Below are 12661 nucleotides of genomic sequence, written 5' to 3'. Positions count from 1 at the left end.
CTATTGTAATTTGGAAATTTAGATACGTCCGAATCTCCGAATGAGTAAAATTTTGGCCGAATTTCAATTCGGAATGAAACGAATCGCATGTCTAATAGATGCTCTATTGCTCTCTTAGGGAGACCTGTGGATGTGGTTACACCAGAGAATCCCATTTTCATGACACCCCAGATCCCAATAGGCCACCTGAAATCAATTGGGACCCTCAGAAACATGTCGAAGAATTCCCCACTGATGCACATGGGGACATGATATTTACAAGAACCACCAGGACCTTGGCCAAGGTATGCTTGTTGGGTGTTGAAGGACATTACTGTATGCTGTGGAAGCCTAGACTGCTGTTGGACACATTTTATCATTTTAATAGTTGGGTTAAACATCTTGCTGTATAAGTTACTTTAGGCTCTGTTTCTCAACAGTACGTGCGAGCATCCTCCGACACTGATCCCAGCATATTGTTTGAACTGATGACAGAGCAGTGGGGGCTGCATGAACCAACTCTCCTCATATCTGTGACAGGAGGAGCCAAAGATTTCAACATCAGTCCAAGGCTGAAGACCCAGTTCAGCCGGGGCCTTGTGAAGGCTGCACAAAGCACAGGTAATGGGGCTTCTACAATGAGCACATCATCCTTGTGCTTCACTGTCACTGCTGTCCTCACTTGTAATGCTTGGCTGAAACACTTTAATGATCATGATTTTCAGTGGCTGTTGAGGAAAGTAGGTAATGTTTATTTTTGTTAGATAAAATGGCCTCTAGCAGAGCTAAAACTTGACAATTAAAGTCAGCCATAGACAGTTTGAATCTCGGCTGGTTCAGCAGAAACCGGTTGAGGTTCGAACCATGTATGGGAAGGCGGAATGCACCCGTGTTGATTGACTGATGACATTGGGTACAACCAGTCTGCCGAATTTTACATGCAATTATTGCTAGCGGCTGGTATATTCACTAGTAATCAGGGGTGGACTGACCATTCGGGAAATTGGGCACTGCCCGAGGGCCCAGGGTCAGTAGAGGGCCCCATGAGATGCCCCTGGTACCTTTCATATGCTTTTTTGGGTGTGGTTTGAGTGTGGACGTGGACACAGGGGCCCCATGATCCCCTATTGCCCGGGGGCCCCATGAGTTGTCAGTCCGCCCCTGCTAGTAATAGTCACTGTCTTCTCCCAGCAGGGGCTGACAGCACAATGACTCGGCTGGAGGGATTCCTCGGTCAACACTGTCTGCCTTAAGTAGACCCCCTCTAAGTACCTTTCAAGTCTAAAAGAATAAATTCCTGCCGTTTCACAATAAACAGCAATAGTTTTCTCTTATTAGAAACACTCCATTTATATTATTAAAATACCATCTTGCCAACTTACTTCAGTCGTTCAGTCATCCAGGAATTTTTCTCTTTTGTTGTTTGACATGCGTTGTCCTTCCATGTGCTCCTTGCTATGAAGGCCAGTTATAGACTGGGGCAGTGGCCATTTTTGTACTGTTGAGTTGTTGGTGAGGAGGCGTACTGGACACCTTAGCTGCCATTGTGCTACATGCTGGGTGTCCAGTGCTCTCCGGTACCTTTAAGGAGGAGTGGGCTCCCTCAGGTCCACCTGCCCTTGGTCTATCCATTAAATACATGTGCTCTCAAAATTTGTATAGTTAGAACTATAGAATATTGGGGTGCCCTGAAGAGGCTCTGTAGCTTACGCATGTGTTAGCAAAATTGTAATAACTAAACCCCTGTTTTTAATGCATTCTGTTAGGTTAATTCGGCTTGTTTGCAGGCTGGTTGGCAAGCTGAGCCAGGAATTTGTCTCTTTTGTTGTTTGACATGTGTTGTCCTTCCATGTGCTCCTTGCTGTGAAGGCCAGTTATAGACCGGGGCAGTGGACATCTTTGTACTTTTCATATACTGTTTGTAGTTTAAGTAAGGAAGTGGATGATGACATGGCTAACCAGAGAGGGTTACAGTACAGACAGTGCAGCCATATTTTGTATAGCCAATCTCTCCTCCCTTTCTTACATACAGGGGCCTGGATCATCACTGGAGGGTCTCATGCTGGGGTCATGAAGCACGTAGGTGAAGCCATACGGAATTTCAGTGGAGGAAAAGGCTATGAGATTGTCCTGATAGGCATTGCTACCTGGGGCATCGTCCACAACCGAAAATCACTGCTCAGTGAGGCGGTAAGAAGTAGACATAGTCTACATCATATAGAACATAACTTTCATAGAAATATCTTGTACTAAATGCCAGAATTTTTTGTGATCTTTCTTTTAAGGAACACAAGAAACAAGATTTAGGAATTAGGAGAAAGCTATGGATCTCTTATTCAGCTTAGAAGATCATTTTCCATTAAAGTCTGGAGTTTAAGAGAGTTAATCTTGTGACACAATGCTGCTCGTGTATGGCAGCTACTAGCCTTTACACACAGTGCAGTATATATATGAATAAGCTCTGGAAGGAATGAATGGTGTTGGCGATTGCATCAAAGGGTGGAACAGTGTGTGCATCAGGCTTGTAATCTAGTATACAAGGGACTTCAAATGGAGTGTGGCTTCCTTGTTTTTCTTTATTTAACGGTTTATTTATTACAGATACTTATAAAGCACTGGCAACTTATGCAGTGCTTTCCATATACTGTATATTACATAGTTAGCCTGGCTGAAAAAAGACAAAAGTGCATCGAGGTCACCCCCAAGAGGCAATCGGATATTCACTGGATCAACTTTACCTATAAATGTTATATCCAGTTATAGTCTGTGTATCCAAGAAAGAATCCAGGACTTTCCTACAGCAATCCACTGAGCTGGACACAACCAACTCTTGAGGGAGTCTATTCCACATTCTCACAGCTCTCACTGTGAAGAAACCATTCCGTGTTTGTAGATTAAAATTCTTTTCCTCCAGACATAAAGAGTGCCCCCTTTTCCTCTGTGATGACCTCAGGGGGAATAACTACACCGAGTTCACTATATGAACCACTGATGTATTTATACATGGAGATCATATCCCCCTTATGTATTATACATGGAGATCATATCCCCCTTATGTATTATACATGGAGATCATATCCCCCTTATGTATTATACATGGAGATCATATCCCCCCCTTATGTATTATACATGGAGATCATATCCCCCCTTATGTATTATACATGGAGATCATATCCCCCCTTATGTATTATACATGGAGATCATATCCCCCTTATGTATTATACATGGTGATCATATCCCCCCTTATGTATTATACATGGAGATCATATCCCCCCTTATGTATTATACATGGAGATCATATCCCCCCTTATGTATTATACATGGGGATCATATCTCCCCCTTATGTATTATACATGGAGATCATATCCCCCCTTATGTATTATACATGGTGATCATATCCCTCTTATGTATTATACATGGTGATCATATCCCCCCTTATGTATTATACATGGTGATCATATCCCCCCTTATGTATTATACATGGGGATCATATTCCCCCTTATGTATTATACATGGGGATCATATCCCCCCTTATGTATTATACATAGAGATCATATCCCCTCTTATGTACTATACATGGAGATCATATCCCCCCTTATGTATTATACATGGAGATCATATCCCCCTTATGTATTATACATGGTGATCATAGCCCCCCTTATGTATTATACATGGTGATCATATCCCCCCTTAAGTATTATACATGGAGATCATATCCCCCCCTTATGTATTATACATGGTGATCATATCCCCCTTATGTATTATACATGGAGATCATATCCCCCCTTATGTACTATACATGGAGATCATATCCCCCCTTATGTATTATACATGGAGATCATATCCCCCCTTATGTACTATACATGGAGATCATATCCCCCCTTATGTACTATACATGGAGATCATATCCCCCCTTTAATCTCCTCTTCTCAAGAGAGAATAAATTCAGTTCCTCTAATCTTTCCTCATAGCTGATCTCCTCCATGCCTCTTATCAGTTTGGTTGCTCTTCTCTGCACTTTCTCCAGTTCCCCAATGTTCTTTTTGTGAATTGGTGCCCAAAACTGAACTGCATATTCCAGATGAGGTCTTACTAATGATTTGTACCGGGGGAAATGATATATCTCTCTGGAGTCTATACCTCTTTTAATACAAGAGAGGATTTTGCTCGCTTTAGAAGCCGCAGCTTGGCATTGCTGCCATTATTAAGCTTGTGAACTCCCAGAACCTTCTCCACCATTGATTCCCCCAGTTGTACCCCCCCCCCCTTAGTATGTATGATGCATGCATATTCTTAGCCCCCAAGTGCAGAACCTTACATTTATCAACATTAAACCTCATTTGCCACATAGTTGCCCAATTAAACAGAGCATTGAGGTCGGCTTGTAAGTTGAAGAGATCCTATAAGGACATTCACATCAGTCCCTACCCACAAGGAACTTAAAATCTAAGGTCTCTAACTCACATTCATACACATAGGACCAATTTAGATAGGAGACAACCTACCATTATGTCTTTGGTGGTGGGAGGAAACCCACGCAGACACAGGGAGAGCATGCAAACTCCAGGAAGGTAGTGCCATGGTTGGCACCATGGCATCAAACCGAACTGCCTAATGCTGCTAGATAGAAGTGCTAATCACTTAGCCTCTGTGCTGCCCCCAGTTCTCCAGTTACCCCAGCACCAGCTACTGCTAACAAACAAGATCCTGAAAGGAGTTCACTTTTAACTGTTCTAAAGCAGGAGTGCAGTAACCCTTGCCACAGGATATTTGTGTGGAACCCCAACAAATCCTATACTCTGCACAATCCTGTTTCACATTACACATTGAACCATCATTTGGCAGCCAGCAGATTCTGCACATTGTACTACCCTATGGCAGTGGACATTTAATATATTTATACTTAGTGGGCTGCTATGCCCTCCCCTGAAATCTCTTATAAGCTGCTCAGCTATGAATTTTGCTGTGTGACCTGTTCTGCAATGCACAGCCTCTTCTTGAAAATCCTCATGCCAGCTCCGGCTCCTCTCAGGATTTTTGCTTTCTATCAGGGCCATCTTAATGCATGGGCACCCCCAGATGCATGGGGGCCCATAATAATCGTGCATTGAATCATACTTGCCAGTTGTCCCAGATTTGCCAGGACAGTCACGATTTTTACTAAGCTATCCCAGAATGGCTGTGTTCCAGGCAGCATCCCAGTACCTATACTTTGCCCTCCTGCTCCCAGTATTGTGCCCTCCTGATCACCTCTGTAATGTGCTCGTCATGTTGATCAGTCTTTGATTTATGGCATGTTTTTTATTATTTAAAATTGATTTTATTGAAAGTACTAATAAATATATGTTTACTTCTATCAACTAGTTTTACTGTAATTCTTGAGAGTAGGTGCACAAATTTGGGCTGGCTGGTAGGGGCCCCAGTGCATAACTTTGCCCAGGGGCTCATGATGCTATTAAGACGGCCCTGCTTTCTATTCAATCCAATGAAAATTTCATAGTTCATTTGTTCCAGCAGAGCACTGGGGTCCACCAAGAGTAAGTGAACTTTGAGTTAAGAACCTTATAGCTATAGCCCCCAGACCTGCACTAACACCAAATCCAGCCATAGCTGCCAATAATTCCTACCAGTCCTTAGATATGGTGGCTGCATTAGTTTTATTTTTTCAGGCTAAGAACCTTTTCAGCATGTACAGAAAACATTCAGACTGCAGCATGGTATGTCTTCCACAATGCCCTAACCACATATACTTCAAACTTGGGATCAGACCTTCCTTTTCTTTCCTGTAGTCACAGAGCAAATCTGTAAAACATGCTCAGTATTTCCTGGAACTACATTCCTCACAAGTCTCAGTTCCTCCAAGCAAGCCCTTGTTATTCCAAAATGCACAGCACTCCATATCCCCTTCATCTGTGCCCTCTATCCGCCAATCACCATCTGGTCAGCATAAATATTATACCCAAAATGGCAGCCTCCAATGTGGAGAGGAAACTCTATAGATGGACATTGTTTATAGCCTTCCCTAAACGTATCACTGCTGCTCAGCATTGCAGGCAATTCATTAACCCTCCTTGTGTGACATGTAAGGAACAAAGCTTCTAAACAGAAAAAAATATGTGTAACCGCATTAATATACTTCTTTTTATGTGAATTTGTCTGTAGGGGGGAGCTCCTGCCTCGTACCCCATGGATGTAGGATCGCAGGGGGCACTGTGTTGTTTGGACAACAACCACACACACTTCATACTGGTGGATGACGGGACACATGGACGCTATGGGATGGAAATCCCACTGAGAACTCGTCTTGAGAAATTTATCTCTGAACAGAAATTGCCCAATGGTGAGGGGAAGATGGCATGCAAGTTTAGCTGGCAAAACAGGAAGATGTAGTGACACAATAATGAGAAATGGAAGAGATTGGATGGATTGGTGCCTTGAAGACAGGGGCGGACTGACCATTTGGAAAGTCGGCAACTGCCCGGGGGCCCGGGGTCAGTAGGGGGCCCCATGAGATGCCCCTGGTACCTTTTTCATAGGATTTTTTGAGTTTGGGCAAGGACACAGGGGCCCCATGATCCCCTATTGCCCGGGGGTCCCATCAGTTGTCAGTCCGCCTCTGCTTGAAGGTCAACTAGTCAGAATTATCCAGTCTTACCATTGTATTGTAGAGGGACATATCATGAGGGCCTTCCAGAAGAGACCTTACTCTCATTATTAAAGTGTTAGTCTACTAGCAAAACTAAACTAAATTTTATTGATCGGTAGAATCTAATGACCCCATGGCTTCTTTTCTACTGAACGGTCCTGGAGTGAGAACTCCCTCAAAGTTCCTTGTTCTGTTCCTACCTTCCTTATTGTGTTTTTTATCCTGTTGAAATCTCCAGGCAGAAAGGAGAGGGGTGCCATTCATGACCTAAAGGGACGTTTTTTGGACGCCATGGACATTTCTCAGTTTCCAGGCAGAAAGAACCGTAAAAATGCAGGCAGGGCGCAGGACAAAGCACTCGGGACAAAATGTATGTGAAATGGTTTGATACAGTAATGTTTTACTATGTGATTTTAGTGTATGAGTGAATGTCACTTTTTGTCATTTTCAAATTTCTCGCCAGCTCCATCCCCCGTACATCCCGACGATCGCAGGGGACAGAACCCAGAAGATGATCCTCTGGATTACATTGCCGGGACACTGCAGGAGGGACATCACGGGAGCGCAGGACAAGGAAAGAGATCGAGGGATCGCGGAGCAGCCCTGCATGGTAAGCCCGAGTGTAGCTCGGGGTTACCGCTTGTGGTACTGAAACTTTACCCCGAGCTACACTCGGGAATACCGCCAGGGGGGTTAAAGTGTATCCAAAGCCCAACTGTTTTTTTTTAGTAGGGGCTGGTTAGGTCCTTTTTTTGCACTCTGTGTCCTTGCTGGGGAGATTCACCACCTTTGTTGTTATATTGATCATTGTCTCGGAACAGAAAGTGATAGGAAATTAAACATTTTACAGCCGTAAATAGGGGTTGGACAGGCAGAGCAAGGATTGAGAGGAAATTATGAATGGAGACACTAGTATTAGTGCCAGCTAAATGGGCAATCCCCCTCCCTGGCAAACACAAGACAGTGGTCATCTATACCTGTTGTGTGTCTGGTACAGGAATTGAAGGAAAATGAGACACAGAAAAAAAAACAAGTTTAATTTCAAACATTCCCTATCCACTAAGAAAGAAAGAAAGAAAGAAAGAAAGAAAGAAAGAAAGAAAGAAAGAAAGAAACGTTTTGGCATTAGATATATTTTAACTCTCTAGCATCCACCAGATATTGAAATGTTGAAAGCTCAGAACACATTTATATACAATGTGCTCACAGACTGTCTAATAGTGAAAGCAGCAGTAGGATGTATCCATCCCACAATCAACTGAGATGTATTTGTATGTTATTTTCTTTCTTTATCTCAGAAACAGCCATTAAGGCAGTGTGTGTGGTGCTGGAAGGAGGTCCCGGAACGTTGGATGTGAGTTCACAAATGCCCAGTCAGGTCTATAATTGCCATATAGTAGATATAAATGCACTTTGTGAGCACTGTATGCCTTTGCAAGCTTATTTATTTCCCTGTAAAAATAGCATCAAGGTTCAAGTAGGAATATACTGTACATACCTCTTGTAGATAGACAACAACTGCTTATTGGGTGGATAAGAATAGAAAACTAGTCGTATGGTTCCTAGCTGGAGAATACAACGTTTCTAGTATCAGATTGGTGTTGGGAATTGTCTTGAGGTTTGCATGCATGCATTGGAAGCATCTGTAATAGAGGCCATACTATTGATATTGTTTCTCTGAACACATAAGTGTTTATACTACATAGTTCTAAAAATGATATCGTTACATAGTTGGTAAAGTTGAATAAAGACACCAGTCTATCCAGTTCAACTTATGTCTGTGTTGTATGTGTTTATGTCACTGCCATTTCCCATATCATTGTATATTGCATTTGTTAAGATACCTACACCACACTGACACCACCAACTGTGGAAGGGTATTCAGGAAAAAGTAGGAATTATATTTTATAAAACTTATCATTAACTTTACTTACTAATTGTAGTTGATTCTAAACACAATTGTTTCCTAAATCTGGCCATAGACTGTTCAAAATGAAACATGTATGGCTAGGCTGAATGTACCCAAGTTGATCGATCAACTTAGGTACAAGCAGTCTGTTGGATTTATTTATTATTGATTATTGTTAGTGGCTATTACACTGTTCAACAGGTAAAAAGTTTTGAGCATAAAATTAGCTAATCTTACATAATTTTGGGGTGCTGAAAACTAAAATGACCCTAAAAAATGTTGATTGGCTCTAGTTTCCATGATATATTCACCCATCTAATGACGTAAGCCATTCAAAATTATGATGCAACTTCAGCTGCATATTGCGCAATTGATACTGGTGACCAATAGAAAATTGCATGTATACTGAGATGATGCAATATTAGCCTTTAATTGCATCACTTCACTGCATAAAAGCTGCAGTATCTGTAGCTGATTGTAGTTCGACAGCGTCTTTACATTTCGTTTTATGCTTATATAGGCTACTCAGTAATGCCTCGAACTTGTGTGAATAAAGCAGATAATTTCTGCTATATCTGCGGTGAAATAACTTTTATCTCACAAAAAAGGAGGATAACAGGAATGATTAAGAAAGCCTACAACTTGTATTTTGGCTGCAAGATAGGAGACCAGGACAAGAGCTGGGCACCACATATATGCTGCAATTCTTGTGGGACGGCACTGGAGCAATGGTTGAATGGAAAAAAGGCATCTATGCCTTTCGCTGTGCCAATGATTTGGAGAGAGCCAACAGATCATGTTAGTAATTGTTACTTTTGTATGGTGCCTCCAATTGTAAAAGGGCTAAATAAGAAGAAAAAGTTATCTGTGCACTATCCAAATATTCCATCGGCAATACGTCCAGTTCCTCATGGAGAGGGGCTACCAATTCCTAAAGCACCAGAATCCTTCGTGGTTGAGTCAAGTGAGGAAGAACCTGAAGCGTGTAGTCACGTGCAGTTGTAAGAGATAGCCCTTTCCTCGAATACAAGAGAAAAGCCAAGAGAAGCAAAACCGACACAAACTGAAGACAAAACTAGTGAGAATCCTAAGTATTAAAATGATTCAACTTAGCTTATGGCTATAATTTTTCTTGGTAATCCTATGCAATATATTATGCCATTTAGGCTTTGTTATGTAGTCAATATCACTTGCTTTATATTTGTGGAAAGACATCTATCTATATAATTATTGTGCATTATGTAGTCATTACGCCTATAGTAGAAAACATTCCGTTTACAGAAAAACTAGAGCCAATTGACAAATTTCATTGTTATATTTGAACTCAGAATGTGAAATTCATTAAGAAATGGATCCTTTTGTTTCCAAAACTGGCAAAAAATAAAAATTTGTTGAACAGTGTTATAGGTGCTAGTAGTAGTCACTGTGCTCTCCCAGCATGGACGGCTCCCTCTGTTCCCACACAGGGAGGACACAATGGCTCAACGGGCAAAATTCCCCCATCAACACTGACTGTGTGGATGGGTGAATTGAAAATTGCTCAGTCTGTGGCTTGCTCTACTGTTTGGGAGCTCACTGATCACACCGCCCCCGGCATCATCTCCTCTTTGCTTCCACCCACTAATCACATGGCCCCAGCATGCTCTCCTCTCGCTCATGATCAATGATTACATAGTCACCAGTATCCTCTACTCTCACTGATCACACAACCCTCAGCATCCTCTCCTCCTGCTCCCCCTCATTGATCAAGTAGCCTCCAGCATCCTCTCCACCTGCTCCCCCTCACTGATCACGTAGCCTCCAGCATCCTCCCCTCCTGCTCCCGCTCACTAATCACGTAGCCTCCAGAATCCTATTCTCCTGCTCCCGCTCACTGATCACATATCCTCCAGCATCCTCTCCTCCTGCTCCCGCTCACTGATCACATATCCTCCAGCATCCTCTCCTCCTGCTCCCGCTCACTGATCACATATCCTCCAGCATCCTCTCCTCCTGCTCCCGCTCACTGATCACATAGCCTCCAGCATCCTCTCCTCCTGCTCCCGCTCACTGATCACATAGCCTCCAGCATCCTCTCCACCTGCTTCCCCTTACTGATCACATAGCCTCCAGCATCCTCTCCTCCTGCTCCCGCTCACTGATCACATATCCTCCAGCATCCTCTCCTCCTGCTCCCGCTCACTGATCACATAGCCTCCAGCATCCTCTCCACCTGCTCCCCCTCACTGATCACATATCCTCCAGCATCCTCTCCTTCTGCTCCCGCTCACTGATCACATATCCTCCAGCATCCTCTCCTCCTGCTCCCCCTCACTGATCACATATCCTCCAGCATGCTCTCCTCCTGCTCCCGCTCCCGCTCCCGCTCACTGATCACATATCCTCCAGCATCCTCTCCTTCTGCTCCCGCTCACTGATCACATAGCCTCCAGCATCCTCTCCACCTGCTCCCCCTCACTGATCACATATCCTCCAGCATCCTCTCCTTCTGCTCCCGCTCACTGATCACATATCCTCCAGCATCCTCTCCTCCTGCTCCCCCTCACTGATCACATATCCTCCAGCATCCTCTCCTCCTGCTCCCGCTCACTGATCACATATCCTCCAGCATCCTCTCCTCCTGCTCCCGCTCACTGATCACATAGCCTCCAGCATCCTCTCCACCTGCTCCCCCTCACTGATCACATATCCTCCAGCATCCTCTCCTCCTGCTCCCGCTCACTGATCACATATCCTCCAGCATCCTCTCCTCCTGCTCCCGCTCACTGATCGCATAGCCTCCAGCATCCTCTCCTCCTGCTCCCGCTCACTGATCGCATATCCTCCAGCATCCTCTCCTCCTGCTCCCGCTCACTGATCGCATATCCTCCAGCATCCTCTCCTCCTGCTCCCCCTCACTGATCACATATCCTCCAGCATACTCTCCTCCTGCTCCCCCTCACTGATCACATATCCTCCAGCATCCTCTCCTCCTGCTCCCGCTCACTGATCACATATCCTCCAGCCTCCTCTCCTCCTGCTCCCGCTCATTGATCACATATCCTCCAGCATCCTCTCCTCCTGCTCCCGCTCACTGATCACATAGCCTCCAGCATCCTGTCCTCCTGCTCCCGCTCACTGATCACATAGCCTCCAGCATCCTCTCCTCATGCTCCTGCTCACTGATCACATAGCCTCCAGCATCCTCTCCTCCTGCTCCCGCTCACTGATCACATAGCCTCCAGCATCCTCTCCATCTGCTCCCGCTCACTGATCACATAGCCTCCAGCATCCTCTCCTCATGCTCCCGCTCAGTGATCACATATCCTCCAGCATCCTCTCCTCATGCTCCCGCTCACTGATCACATAGCCTCCAGCATCCTCTCCTCCCGCTCACTGATCACATATCCTCCAGCATCCTCTCCATCTGCTCCCGCTCACTGATCACATAGCCTCCAGCATCCTCTCCTCCTGCTCCCCCTCACTGATCACATATCCTCCAGCATCCTCTTCTCCTTCTCCCGCTCACTGATCACACAACCCTCAGCATCCTCTCCACCTGCTCCCGCTCACTGATCACATAGCCTCCAGCATCCTCTCCTCCTGCACCCGCTCACTGATCACATAGCCTCCAGCATCCTCTCCTCCTGCTCCCGCTCTCTGATCACATATCCTCCAGCATCCTCTCCTCCTGCTCCCCCTCACTGATCACATATCCTCCAGCATGCTCTCCTCCTGCTTCCGCTCCCGCTCACTGATCACATATCCTCCAGCATCCTCTCCTCCTGCTCCCGCTCACTGATCACATATCCTCCAGCATCCTCTCCACCTGCTCCCCCTCACTGATCACATATCCTCCAGCATCCTCTCCTTCTGCTCCCGCTCACTGATCACATATCCTCGAGCATCCTCTCCTCCTGCTCCCCCTCACTGATCACATATCCTCCAGCATACTCTCCTCCTGCTCCCCCTCACTGATCACATATCCTCCAGCATCCTCTCCTCCTGCTCCCGCTCACTGATCACATATCCCCCAGCCTCCTCTCCTCCTGCTCCCGCTCACTGATCACATATCCTCCAGCATCCTCTCCTCCTGCTCCCGCTCACTGATCACATAGCCTCCAGCATCCTGTCCTCCTGCTCCCGCT

The 12661-nt window shown here is 45.0% G+C and overlaps 1 protein-coding gene across 1 annotated transcript in view; it reads left to right on the top strand.

Moving 5' to 3' along the window:
* The window catches only part of LOC149449522 (transient receptor potential cation channel subfamily M member 2-like), a 372880-nt gene that overhangs the window by 72807 nt on the left and 287412 nt on the right, over window positions 1–12661 (top strand). Inside the window, exons 4-8 of the mRNA XM_089693136.1 lie at window positions 119–284; window positions 420–600; window positions 2012–2169; window positions 6142–6337; window positions 7930–7979. Coding sequence (XP_089549262.1) covers window positions 119–284; window positions 420–600; window positions 2012–2169; window positions 6142–6337; window positions 7930–7979 — 751 coding nt within the window. The remainder of the gene's footprint in view (window positions 1–118; window positions 285–419; window positions 601–2011; window positions 2170–6141; window positions 6338–7929; window positions 7980–12661) is intronic.

The sequence above is a fragment of the Staurois parvus genome, unplaced genomic scaffold (genome assembly GCF_062004578.1).
Source record: "Staurois parvus isolate SC_StPar_1 unplaced genomic scaffold, SC_StPar_1.0 ptg000615l, whole genome shotgun sequence".
In the NCBI taxonomy this organism is placed as follows: Eukaryota; Metazoa; Chordata; class Amphibia; order Anura; family Ranidae; genus Staurois; species Staurois parvus.
This window is presented reverse-complemented; position numbering and strand designations above follow the sequence as displayed.